Source organism: Rhincodon typus, chromosome 2 (assembly GCF_021869965.1).
Source record: "Rhincodon typus isolate 14 chromosome 2, sRhiTyp1.1, whole genome shotgun sequence".
Taxonomy (NCBI): Eukaryota; Metazoa; Chordata; class Chondrichthyes; order Orectolobiformes; family Rhincodontidae; genus Rhincodon; species Rhincodon typus.
This window is the reverse complement of record NC_063333.1, coordinates 144,227,129-144,241,651: the sequence shown is the minus strand read 5'-3', so window position 1 is coordinate 144,241,651 and position 14,523 is coordinate 144,227,129. Positions and strand designations below refer to the sequence as shown.

The following is a 14,523-nucleotide window of genomic DNA, read 5'->3' as shown; positions in this document are numbered from 1 at the left end:
GCCCGAAACGTCAGCCTTTCTGCTCCTATGATGCTGCTTGGCCTGCTGTGTTCATCCAGCTCTGCACCTTGTTGTCTCGGATTCTCCAGCATCTGCAGTTCCTACTATCTGTGAAAGTATTTGTGCCCATCTAACAGTGTGTTGCTGAGGTATCTTCAGAAACATGGGTTAAAACCAGTCCGACTATGTTGTCAGAGAACATAATAACACCAGTTTCTTAATCCTATCAAACTGCAAATGTTAGGGGTGATGAAAATCATTTGAAATGAATACCCAACTCCAGTTTTTTCTTTACTTGTTCATGGGATGTGGGTGTAGCTAGCTGGGCAGCATTTATTGCCCATGTCTCATTGCCCAGAGGGCACTTAAGAGTCAACCACATTGCTGTGGGTCTGGAGTCACATGTAGGCCAGACCAGGTAAGGATGGCAGAATTCTCTCTCTAAGCAGCATTAGCAAACTATTAGTGACAAGCGGTTCAAGAAGGCAGCTCACTACCACGTTCTCAAGGACAACTAGCGACGGGTAATAAATGCTTTTCGAGCCAGTGATGCCCAGGTCCTACAAGTGAATTTTTTTTAGAAATTGATGACAGTTACCATTGAGCAAGCTTTTAATAACAGCAAGTTCCAAGAAAATTAGCCTGAGGTCAGGATTGTTAGTCTAGTGACGTTAGCATTATTTTATCACCCACCCATTGTTCCTCAAACTCTCTCTCAAATGTAGTGTGTAAGCTCTTGGTTTTCTAACGTCCAGTGAAGTCAGTCTGCTATCTGAGGTAGCAGCAGACCATTTGATGTAGACCATGTCATAAGAACATATGAAATAGGAATTCAGCTCCTTGGGCCTTCTGTCCCATTCAATTTATAATGGCTGAATGTCTACCTGAATTCTGTTTTACTATCCTATCCCCAACCCTTCATTCCTTTTATGCCCAAGGATTAATGTTAATATGACTGTTGTGTTTGGCTATCAAGGACCATAATCCTGACTATTGGCCACCAAGCTATTTCGAAGCATTGAGGGGAGGGAGGCAATAGCATAACGTTATTGTCACCGGGCTCATAATCCAAAGACCTTGCTAATGCTCTAGAGACCTGGATTTGAATCACGGCAGCTGGTGGAATTTGAATTTAAAAATAAAACTGGAATTAAATGTCTAATGAAGACCATGAAATAATTGTCCACCTTCTTCCTCAACTGAGGATTCCCCAGCACCATAGCTGGCAGGGCCCTTAGCCAGGTCTGAACCATCTCCCACACTGCAGCCCTCACCCCTTCTCTTCCCTCCTGCAACAGTGATAGAGTCCCCATCTTCCTCACCTACCATCCCACCAACATCCACATCCAGAGGATCATTAACTGCTATTCCCGCCACCTCCAGCGAGATGCCACCGCCAGACATATATTCCCCTCCCCTCCCTTGTCAACCTTCTGTGCAGACTGTTCCCTTTGGGAAACCCTTGTTCGCTCCTGCTTCATTCCCAACATGTCCCCACACTCCCACGGCACCTTCCCCTGCAATCAAAAAAGGTGCAATACTTGCCCATTTACCTCCTCCCTCCCAGTATCCAAGGGCCCAAATATACCTTCCAGTTGAAGCAGCGTTTTACCTGCACTTCCCACAATCTAGTCTACTGCATTCATTGCTCACAATGTGGTCTCCTTTACATTGGGGAAACGAAGCGTAGACTGGTTGACTTACTTGCAGAACACCTATGTTCTGTCCACAGAAGTGACTCTGAGCTTCCAGTTCCCTGCCACTTCAACACACTGTTGTGTTCCTTCACCAACATCTCTGGTCTCGGGCTTGCTGCAGTGCTTCAGCGAAGCTCAGTGCAAGCTGGAAGAACAGCACCTCATTTTCCGCTTGGGAACCATGCAGCCTTCTGGACTCAATATCGAGTTCAACAATTTTAAGGCCTGAATACCTTCTCTCATGTCCTTAGGCAAACCCCCACACGCCACTCCTTGTCATCACATGGGTTGCTACCACAAACAACCCATTGTCAGTAACAAATGATTCCCATTAGCAGCTATTCATTCTCCCAGGCTGGTCTTCACCCACTCCCTTGTCTGTCCAATCACTGTTATCTCTCTCTCTGTGTTCCACCTATCGTTTACTCCTTCCCCCTATTCCGCCTACCATCTTCAGCATGTACGCCAACCTTTTCCCAGTTACAATCAGTTCTGAAGAAGGTCACTGGTTCGAAACATTAACTCTGCTTTCTCTCCCCTGATGCTGTCAGACCTGCTGAGTTTTTCCAGCAGATTTTGTCTTTGTTTCTGATTTCCAGCATCCACAGTTCTTTCTCATTGTAAAAACCCCATCTGCTTCACCAATGCTCTTTAGAAAAGACAGACTTGTTTGACCTACATGTTATTTCAGACCCACAGCAATATGGTTGACCCTCCTAACTGCCCTGTGGGCAATTAGGGATGGGAAATACATGTTGGTCCAGACAGTGACACCCACATCCATCAATGAATAAATGTGATTAAACTTTACCTGCTCTCTGAAATGGCGTAGCAAGCCACTCAGTTGTATCAAACTATTAAAGTGTCTCAACAAAGAAATGAAACTGGGATAGTGTTCTGTGTGTACTTACGACGAGTGGGTTATAGTGGGTCAAGAAGGAAGCTCATCACCACCTTCTTCAGGGCAACTGGGAAGGGCAGTGGTATGCTGGGCCAGTGCAGCAACAATTACACCCCATGAATGAAGTTTTAAATCATCTCTTATTGGCTTATCTGTCGGTGCTTAGCACACAAATTGTTCTAAGATCTCCTGTGTCTGGTCAATGATAGCAAAAAGCAGATATTTCTTGATCAGTCACTGAAATGTGTAGGTGCAAAGAGCAGAAGAGATGCAAATTAAACATAAAGCCACAGCTGGAGTACTGTGTACTGTTCTGAAGGAAGGATGTGATTGCACTGCAGAGGAGATTCACCAGGATGTTGCCTGGGATGGAGCATTTCAGCAATGAAGAGAGGCTGGATATATTGGGATAGTTTTCCTTACAGTGAAAACATTATGAGAGGCATAGCTAGGGAGAATTGCTCCCCTTAGTTGAGAGGTTAATAACAAGAGGCCATAGATTTAAGGTAAATGGCAGAAGGTTCAGAGGTTGAATTTAAGGAAGACTTTTATTGTAATGTGAAACTCTCAGCCTAAAAGAGGAGTGCAGGCAGGAAACCATCACAACATTTAGGAATTGTTTAGAAGAATACTTGAAATGTCATTGCATACAACGTTACAGGCCATATGTTGGGAATGGGGACTAGAATAAATGAATTATTGAACATTGTTAGAAACAGAATGGGCTGAAGGGCCTCTTTCTATGCTGTAATACTCTGTGAGTCTATAATTGACAGATCTTCAGTACCTTAATAATAAATCTGAGTCAAAACTCTGACCTTACAATCCCAGCTCAGAACAAGGCTCAAGGCAAATATATTTGTCATGTTTGATCAGTATGCTTATCTGCCCTTTAGCAGCACTTCCTAGAAACAGGCCATTATTAATCACTGATTGATGCTTCTGGAGAATATATTGTTCAGATTTGAATTTTATTCATGCAACACACTGGGAACAAAAGTGAGGTGTGGCACATTCAGTATTGGCAGTGGATGTTTTGTGCTGTTGCTCTTGTACAGCATGGGTTTTATAACCAACCTAGTCTTCACATGTCAATGCAAGACACCTTTGTATAAACACTTTTCCTATTTGTCTGAACATGTTCTCTCAGCTGCTTTAGCAGGAACAATGTTCTGTTTACAGATGTTTTGGGTTCCATTAGGGAGTGAAGAATCAAAATTTAGATGCATCTAGTGTTTCTGCATTAGGATCAGGCGATACCATGTGAGAAATGCTGGGATCTTATATTCAGATTTGGCTGTTGTGGCACAGTGGTAGTGTCCCTATCCCAGGCCAGAGGTTCCAGGTTCAAGTCTTACCTTCCTGGAGGTATGTCATAGCATGTCTGAACGGATTTTTTAGAATTGCAATTACTATGAAAATATGATTTAAAATACTGAGAATGTTGGAAATCTGAAATCTGAATAGAAAACACTGAAAAACTCAGTGGGTCTGGTAACATATGTGTAAAGAGAGAGAATCCAAGATGACATTATAAGTCAGTAACTGGAACACGTTTGCAATTTAACAGGTTTGAAGCAATTAGTGACAAGGCATGGTGACAGGGTGATTAAAAAAGGAAGGGACGGTCTTAGATAGGGGTGGTGTGGGGTTAGGCAGGACAGATTAAAATGTGCATGTGTAAGACAAAACAGGGATGGTAAAGGTGCAAGTAGAAGAAACTAAGTTAATACTTTGTATTTGTCTTTACCAAGGAGGTATATGCTGCCCAGTTCACAGTGATCGAGAAGGACTCTGTCGTTAGAAATATTAAGAGATTAGGGTTTTCACAAGGGACCAGAGATGGACTTTAAGGTTGGAGGAGCTCACAGAGAGAGGGGGAGAGGTGTGCATGTAGACAGCCTGGAACAGAAGGATGAGATTTCTAAAGTTGGCGTGTTTCTGTGGTAGTCCCTCAGAATGAGAAGAACACTTGCTCAAAGCAAGAACCTACGCGTGGGATCTTTAAGTGTGGGGAAGCTGCTGCTCGCAGTTACCAGACGGTTCTGGTTGACGAATAAACTCTCCAACTCTCACCACTCACCATCAGCTTATCAGAAGGATTTACAGTGTGATAACCAACCAGTTTGGACAAGTTATGAATGTACCTTGCTTGGTCATCAAGTCCTGGAGGAGCCCAGAGGTAGGGGTTCTACCCTACTGCACGAGAAGACCAACCCCCCTCCTCCCCCCACCCCCACTCCCAGTTGGTGCTTGTGTCCTGGGAGTCAGTTCAAGGTAAGTAAACAACAAGGAATGAGAGGGACTTTGTACAAATTATGCTTTAGGCAACAGCAATGTGGGTGAACTAATGTTTGCAGAGAATGGAAGATGACAGTTAGCCAGGAAAGCAATGGAACAGTCAAGATTGGAGGGGCAAAAGCATGGATTAGCCAAAAAGTGGTTAGGAGCAGACATACGCAATTAGGTGGTGGTGGAACTGGGTGATCTTTCAGGTGGACCTGAACTCTGGGTGAGATGGGATGCAAGCAGTCTGCTTTTGACTGGAATGACAGCGAGAGAGGGGAAAGGAATCACGGATTCGGAAACAGAGGCCGGCCAAGATGGTTCCAGGTGTACGACGAAACAGGGAGACTGTCCCAGGCCCTGAGCTTTGGTAGGGTCACGCACTGGGATCATATGTACCCGGGAGAAACTGAAACCTGGGGCTGGGGGGCTTTGACTTTGAAGAGAGTGACACTGTGTGCCCTTTCATTTCATTTCTGCTTTCGTCTGAAAGCAGCAAGGTTTATTTTACACTTAGAAGTTGCACAGCCTAATTGGCCCCAGGACGGGGCTTAGCTACACAGTGTGATTTACCCCAGGGGGGCCCCTACACACTGATTTACCCCCAGGGGGAGACAGCTACACAGTGTTATTTACTCCCGGGGGAGGGGGCTACACAATGTGTTTTACCCCTGGGGAAAGGGGGCTACACAATGTGATTTGTCCCCAGGCAAAGGGGGTAACTGTGTGATTTAACCACCGGGGTAAGGGGGAGTTACACAGTGTCATTTACCCCCAGAGAAAAGGGGTACACATTGCGATTTACCCCCAGGGAGAGAGAGGCCTTATAAAATGTGATTTACCCCCCCAAGAAGGAGGGGGGGGCTACACAGTGTAATTTACCCTGGGGAGAAGCGGGGGCTACACAGTGTGATTTACCCTGGGGAGGGGGGGGGGTGCTACACAGTGTGATTTACCCTGGGGAGAGGGGACCCTGCACAGTGTAATTTACCCCTGGGGCAAGGGAGGGATACACTGTGTGATTTATCCCAGACCGCGGGGGACAGTGAGTTAGGGGCTACACAGTGCGGTTTACCCCCAGGGAGTGGCGTGGGAGCTACACGGTTTGATTTATCCCCAGGGTAGGGGTTCCTACATTATATGATTTGCCCCCGGCACCTGCAATCACCTCAGGGTGACACTAGTTGTGGCACTGATGCTGAAGACAATGGTTTCAATTTTTCCAGACACATCGAAATAAATCAAAGCTATACTGCACATCCCTATTGTGTCTTTCTTTTTCAATTTCTAACCAAAATATTAATGTTTCATAAACAGTTCTATTTAATTACTCCTCTATGAATAAAGAAGACCTTTAAAACCTGGTGAAAACATCTCTTGAGAGTTGTTCCATTAATCATGGAATGAAGATAATATTCACAACTTGATCACCAATATTCTATAAGGAATTGAAATTATGCTGTTGGACATTAGTATACAAATGCTTAATGCATTCATCCAAAACCACTCTGATTTGGAGGTGATCTTCACTGTTAAAATGGACTGTTGTCTCTGCTACAATTACAAAGCGAGGCATCACATGCAAATGTATTCATTATTTGAGTATTTATGAGCCTACAACAAAATTTCAAGTCCCCATCTATGATTGAGATCAAAATAGAACTTGATCTCACTAAGCAGCATTCATGGCATAACCAGTGTTATATCTCCCACTGTCAGCATCCTGGGGATTAATATGGAGTAGAAACTGAACAAGCTATTAACAGCAGGTCAGAGGCTGGGAATTCTGCAGTGAGTAACTGACCTCCTGTCTCTCAAAGCCTGTCCTCTGTTTACAAAGCACTCTTCACTTGCCTGGATGAGTGCAACTCCAACAACACTTAGGAAACTCAACCTCATCCAGGACAAGTAGCCCCACTTGATTGGCACCATATCCACCACCTTCAACATTCAGTCCTTCCACCTCACATGCACAGTGGCAGCAGAGTGCCATCTACAGAGGATGTTTACTGAAGATGGTAAGAGATTTGGACCTCGAAAGAACAAGGCTCCAGTTGCAAATAACTTTGGAGGCAATAAGGACTGCAGATGCTGGAAGCCAGAGTCAATAGATGGGAAGCTGGAAAAGCACAGCAGGTCAGACAGCATCCGAGAAGCAGGAAAGTCAACGTTTTGGGCTGAAACTCTTCCTCAATCTGAGGAAGGGTCGCCAGACCTGATATGTCAACTCTGATTTTTCTTCACAGATGCTGCCAGATCTGCTGAGCTTTTCCAGCAACTTCTGTTTTTGTTCCTAATTTACAACATCCGCAGTTCTTTCAGTTTTTATTTTGTATTTAACTCACTGCCACAAGTTCTGCTTTTCTCTCCAACGAGATTTCCGTTCCAATCTTTCTTCTTGTCCACCAACGTTAATTTCACTGTCACTCCTGGTGTTTGACCAGATATTTGCTGAAACTCATTTCCACAGCCATATCACATTCCTCAGTGACTGCCTCCAGCTCAGACTCACCCCATGTGTATTCCAACTGAAGTTTCATCCCTCATGTTTTGAATCCTCCCAGGATCACAGGTATCTCTGTGATGTTCAACGTTCCACAGACAGCTGCTCTCGCTGCATCCTGAGATCCACACTCAGTGCCATGCGGCACCACATGCACACTCTCAACCTTTCTCTCCAACAGCATCACATCACACTGGCTCAGATTGCACCACTCTGCAGTTCCACTTCATCCTTTGGCTCATTTGCCATGCTGAAAATAAACTTTTTCTGTTCCTTTCAGGCATCAAGGCCCACAGGATGCAATAACAGAGCTACCCATGGCCCTCTGGAACCTTCCTGTCCCCCCCTCCTCTCTGACTCCATCCCCTCTCCCCCCCCCCCCTCCTGTCGAGTATTCATCATCCTTCCTAACCTTCTGCTTTCCCATGCTGAACATTGTGTACTCAGCAAAGGCCTCAGCTTTATCCTTATCGAATTTCGGGCATGACATGACATCAAACTCTTCTTCCACAGACCCCTTTGCCCAGTTCCAACACTCTCCCCCAACCTGGACCCCTCCCTCTGGCCTTTTACCTGCACACGATCTGTTCAAGGAGAACTATTGGCTTGACATTGGTCGCCTCAATTTCTCTGATCCTCCCCTCACCCAATCCAACCTATCTCCCCCTGAACTGACTGCACTCCATGAGCTTAGATCTAACCCTGACTTTGTTATTAAGCCTGCCGATAAGGCTGGTGCTGTTGTAGTCTGGCGTACTGACCTCTACCTTGCAGATGCTGAGTGCCAGCTCTCAGATACCTCCTCCTACCTTCCCCTGGACTATGGCACATCAATCCATTGTATCAGCTATGGTAGCTAACGTCATTTCATCCAGTGATCTCCCCCCGACTGTCTCCGAGCTGATAGTACCCCAGCCCGCACAGTTCACTTCTACCTCCTTCCAAACATCCACAAACAGGACTGTTCAGGCAGACCCATTGTTTCAGCCTGCTCCTGCCCCACAGAACTCATCTCTTCCTACCTTGACTCAGTCTGTTCTCCCCTGCTCCAGTCCCTGCCCGCATACGTCTGTGATTCCTGTGATGCTTTACACCAGTTTCTGAATTTCCAGTTTGCAGGCTCCAGCCGCCTCCTCTTTACCATGGACGCACAATCCCTTTACACATCCATCCCCCAACAAACGGTCTCAGGGATCTCAGCTTCTTCCTGGAGCAAAGCCTGAATCACCCCCATCTACCACCACCCTCCTACATTTGGCTGAGCTCGCCCTCACCCTCAACAACTTCTCTTTTAACTGCTGTCATTAAAAAAAATGCAGAGTCGCTAAGCAGAAGCTGATAGCCAAGTTCCATACCCTCAAACGTGATCTTGGGTTCATGTCATGCTACATGTGATCCCACTATACTGTTCTGTATCTGTAAACTCTTCCTTACTGTCCTGTTTTGACATCATCACCTTGATAACTTGTTATGATCTCTCTACCATAACTAGTTTGTACAGTTTTGGATTATTTATTACTTTGGTTAGACCCCCGGCATGCGACTGTTAAACCTATCATGTTATTCCAGTCATTTAGTTTGTTTCCAGCACCACCTCATTTTTAAGTTTGTAACTATCTCTCTGCCTCAATTAATCGGATTACAGGTCATCCCTTTGCGTGTTATTCAGCTGTTGGCACTTTACTCACACCATCTGACACTCTTGCTCACTTGCAGACACTTATTCAGCCTGTTACACTCTATTTACGCTATTTGTATGATATTTTGATCTCTCTGCCTATAAATTCTGTGCCCGTTTGCTTTTTTTCACTTCACCTGACGAAGAAGCAGCGCTCCCAAAGCCTGTGATTTCAAATAAACCTGTTGGACTATAACCTGGCGTCGTGTGATTTCTGACCTTGTCCTCCCCAGTCCAACACCGGCACCTCCACATCACGGCTACTATCCCTAGTAAGTACAATAACAGTTCATTGTTGAACTTCAGCTCTGTAATTGAAAAAGAAAGATGTTTAAGGAATGATTGTTAAGAACAGAGGTTAACATGAAATGCTGTAAATGTGCATCTAAAGGGAGTAATCCAACCTCTCACTGTGCTGAAATTGCAGTACATTAACTTTTAATTTATTCTGCTCTTCATATTGCAATTATCCTTCCTGCAAACACAAACTGGATCTATGGACATTTTAAAAGAGGAGCATTTGGGTAGCTCTGATGGCATTGAGTATAATTTACCTCTAATCCATGCCATCTCTACAATGCACTATGCAGAACTTCTTGTATTTAACTTAATCCTTTATCCCTTGCACATTAGTACTAAATGAACTTCAATGAAGCAAGTCTGACATCCACAGTGAAAGCAGGGGCCGTCACATTATGTCCTTGTATCTTTTTCTGTGGTAAATTGATCCTTTGCAAGCAAACTGCACCATTTACTAAGCTTTCTTTTCCATGCCAGCTGTCTAATTTGCAGCATTAAAATGAGAATGTATTATGTGCTTATGGTGAATGAGTATATTTTCACTGAACCAGAACAAAAGATGCAAGTCTGAGAACAAATTTAATCCATTTCTCGGTCAGACTGCAAATATTCAAGAGCTTCTGATGCATGGAATATGCAGAGCAGAGACAGGCCATTCAGCCCAATTTGTCTGTGTTGACCTTTTTTGATGCTCTACACAACATCTCCTCGAACTTCTGTTCATCTCACTCTATCAGCATAACCTTTTATTCCTTTTCTGCCTCAGATGCAAAACTAACTTTTCCTGTAATGTATAAGGGTTCTAAATGGGCAAGTTCTGGTGATGAGGCATTTGGCAAAATGCCTCTGACAGTCTGCTTAGGGAACCACGTGACAGGATCCATCCTCTCCTTTTCCCAAAGTGTCTCAAGGACACTACATGCTGATCACTTCCCGACGGACTGTGGTCAAAGGTGTTTTTCTTTGCAAATTTCTCCATGACGGACAGATGATACGGAATGGTCCAACTACTCAGGGTGTTCCACAGCTATGGGGCCTGACCAATCCTTCGCCACACTGTGGACAGATAGAACCTCGGTACTTTGTGATACTTAGTGTGTGTGTGTACTGAGGGTCTACACACAGCTGCACACAAAGGGGCCAGGATGAGGGCAGCATTGGATACATCCTCCCCCCACCCTCATAATTTTAGGGTTTTTTTTAAACCTAGTGTCCCTGCGGACACAGTCCATCTTTGATCTCCAGATGAAGTGGAAGATGGCTCGAGTGACTGTAGTGGTGCAGACTCAGGGAATGTGGCAGACCTGCACCACATGCAAGAACACTAAGAGTACCTCACATTTATGACCAGGTTTTTACCCGCGATGGAGACGGAACGATACTCCCATCTGCCCTGTTTCTGCCTCACCCTAGTGATGCACTCCTCCCATGCTGCTTGCACATGCTGCAGCCCCTCCAAACCATATTCCCAGCATCTTCAGGTAATCTGTCCTGATGGTGAAGGGGTTAAAGGATTGTTCGACCCAGTTCCTAAAGAACATGGCCTCACTCTTTCCTCAATTTATCTTGGCCCTGAGGCCAGTTCAAAATGCCTGTGAGTCTACGGACTGACTGCAGATCCAAGCAGAAAATGGTGTGGTTGCCAGTCATTTTACCTCTAAGGTTTAAGTTGTGTTCGGGCACGGTCTTGAAGAAGTTGTAAATTGCAACAACCAGACTATGCACAACCAGTTTAACAAAAGAAGGGTCACTGGATTCGACACGAGTTAACTGTGCTTTCTCCTTCTGCAGATGCTGCCAGGCCTGCTGAGTGTCTCCAGCAATTTCTGTTTCTGATTTCCAACATCCTCAGTTCTTTGATGTTTTCGTCTAGTGTTACAGTGAATGTTGGTCACAGATCATAAATGGCAGTTGCTTTTTACTAATGTAAAGATGTGACCACATACTTACCCCTTCAGATGTTGCAGAGATGTCAAGCACTCTTACTTATCTAAAGGAGGAAGTGGTATGCTAAGTGCACCTTCCAACATTCACACTCAATCAGCATTTCATTTCCAACTTTATTGTGGTGGTAAGCATTCAGGGTTTTGTGTCTGGATTTAATTGAGAATGCATTATTAAGGTTAGCTGGAAATATGAACAGCATTGATGCGACAGAACCAAAAGTCAAAATCCCTCTATTCCAGCAATAATTTTAGGTAACTGACCTTTATACAATGTTCATTGATGAAGTGGAGTGGCAGGTGGACAGTTTAATTTGTCCCCTTTTGCATCCTGCTATTTACTGTCCTGTCCATAGATTGAAACTATAAACAACAAAAGCATGCCTGTGTTAGATATGCCACAAAATCAGCTTCCATCTACATGGGAATTTTTTTCCAAAAATATACTTTAGATTTAGATTTTACTGTCACGTGTACTCAAGTACAGGAGTACAGTGAAAAGTTTTAAACATTGCCACACACAGCACCATCTTAGGTACAAAGGTACCGAGGCACAAAGTAGTAAAAGAGAGGAACAAAGTTAAAAAAAGTTAAACATTACAGACCTTCATAGAATAAGCAAAAAAAAAAGAAATAAGGTAATAGTTAACATTAAAGTCCTCCTTAACATAACCTAGAAAAATAAAGGAATAAAGTTAAAAGTTCAATAATCTTTCTTGAGTGTTTAGCTGTGCTGGGGCCCAATCTCGTCCGCTCAGCTCACTCTCCGGGAAATCTTAGCTGCGGTGTTGCCGCTGCAGATACCCCCTCACCGTTACTCTGCCCGCCTAAGGCCGCGATGCCATTGCTGATGCCGCTGAATCTGCCACCTCCGATTTCCTCCTGCTGCCTCCGAAATATCCGCAGGCAGGACCTGCACACAGCCTCCGATTACCCGGGAACGCGCTGGGTCCTGCTCTCACCTGGACACTGGACCGAAAGAACCCCCACTCCGAGCCAAGAGACCGCCACAGGCCTGCTCTGACACAGCACCATGCCAGGCTAAGAGACCACCACAGGCTGCCAAAAAAGTCGCCCTCGCCGAACTGAGAGGCTGCCACTTTGGCTCCTGGCTGAGGCCGGGAGTTCAGGACATTGCCAAGAAGAAAGAAGAAAACAAATATAAAGAAAGAAACAGTCAGAGCATACGAGCTCCAAATGAAGCATCCTACTCAGCCGCCATCTTAAAAAAAATTGTCAAAGTACATTCCAAAACATTTCACATTGAATATTATAGGAAGTACAGCTTATCTCCGTAAAGTGTGTTTCACTTTGAGATGCCTCAATTTGATTTTAATACTTTAGACATTTACAAAATACACCTTATGTCAGGCGTGAGACATAGAACACATGAGCAAGAGTAGGCCATTCAGCCCTTCGAGTCTGCTTCGCCATTCAACATGATCACTGCTGATTATCCAACTGAGTGCCTTGTTTCTGCTTTCTCCTCATACCCTTTGATCCATTTAGCCTTAAGAACTAGATCCAATTCCTTCTTGAAAATATTCAATGTTTTGGCCTCAATCGCTTTCTGTACCAGAAAATTCCACAGACTCACCACTCTCTGGGTGAAGACATTTCTCCTCATTTCAGTCCTCACTGGCCTTAGACTGACCGCTTGTTCTGGACTCCCCAGTTGTTGGAAACATCCTTCCTGGGTCTACCCTGTCTAGTCCTGTCAGCATTTTATAGGTTTTTGCTGAATGGATAAGCACGAAAGAAAAACGAGGAGAAAAAAAAAAACGTTAGCAGGTCAGGCAGCATCTGAGGAGAGAAACAGAATGAATGGATAAGGCTGGTAACCATTCATACAGCTCTAGGGGTGCACACATTTGCCAGCCTCTCAGTGTGCAGAAGCTGAAAGTGGTTCGATAAGCATCCTTCCCCCACCGTACATCTGTTACAGTTACCCCAAGCTTTAATATGGCAGTCTACAAAACTCAACTGTTGACAGATCATTGCACTAGCAGATCAGCAGATTTACATACACAGGGTTGAAAGTAAGAAGAAATGGTGATGTAGATGTGGGTTTTCATTTTTAACAGATTACAAAGAATGTATGAAGCTTATTTCAGACACTGTGACACTTGTTTCTGGTGCACTTTAGCACCACTATGATTGAAAGCAAGCGATATTGGTTGAAAGATCCAGTCAACTAAGTGATAGATTGAGATCCCTGAACAATGCTGACTGAGTGAAAGAATTATCATAAGAAGAGCGAACCAACTACTTATAGCTTTCTGGCTTAAATTGTCCCACTTACTCCCCTCCTGCTTGGGGAGACCATTATTTGAAAAAAAAGGCAACATAATATACAACTAGATGTGGTTGCAATGTGAATGTGCCTTTGTTGACTTGGAGGTTGATTTGTTGTTGGTATACGTTAGGAGAGCCTGGAGCCAAATTTAATCATTCAGTACGGTGCACGTATGTTGACATGTAATTTTCCGAATGATTGCTTCAACAAAAGAAAACAACACATTAAGAACACACCCCTGTTCTACCATTCTCACATTCCAATCACGTAATCTGCGCTATCAGCACCCTTTCACTCCCAGCACTCCAAACACATCCACCCACCCATTGCATAAATACTGCCCCCTCCATACTTCATGTCAGCTCTGATGATCACTCATTGAGTCATTGAGTCCTACAGCATGGAAACAGGCCCTTCGGCCCATAACTGGTCCATGCTGACCAAAATGTCCATCCACGCTAATCCCATTTCCCTGCACTTGGCCCATATCCTTCTAAACCTTTCCTGTGCATGTATTCATCCAAATGCCTTTTAAATGTTGTTAATGTACCCACTTCAACCGCCTCTGCTGGCAGCTCATTTCATATGCATACTACCCTCTGTGTAAAAAAGTTGCCCCTCAGGTTCCCATGTATTCTTTCCCCTCTTACCTTAAACTGATGCCCTCTAGTCCTCAATTGCCCAACCCTGGGATAAAGACTGAGTGTATTCACCCTGTCCATGCCTCTCATGATCTTATACACTTCAATAAGTTTCCTCCTCAGTCTCCTACACTGTAAAGAAAAAAAAGTTCTAGCTTGTCCAACCTCTCCCTTAAACTCAGTCCCTTGAATCCTGGCAACATCCTTATAATTTTTTTCTGCACTCTTTCCAGTTTAACAACATCCTTTCTATAGCAAGGTGACCAAAACTGAACACA

The 14,523-nt window shown here is 44.4% G+C and overlaps 1 protein-coding gene across 1 annotated transcript in view; it reads left to right on the top strand.

The window, feature by feature from the left end:
* Window positions 1-12,606, top strand: part of LOC125485630 (RAB11-binding protein RELCH-like) — a 23,455-nt gene extending 10,849 nt beyond the window's left edge. The window contains exon 4 of the mRNA XM_048609247.1: window positions 12,215-12,606. Coding sequence (XP_048465204.1) covers window positions 12,215-12,606 — 392 coding nt within the window. The remainder of the gene's footprint in view (window positions 1-12,214) is intronic.
* Window positions 12,607-14,523: the final 1,917 nt, after the last annotated feature.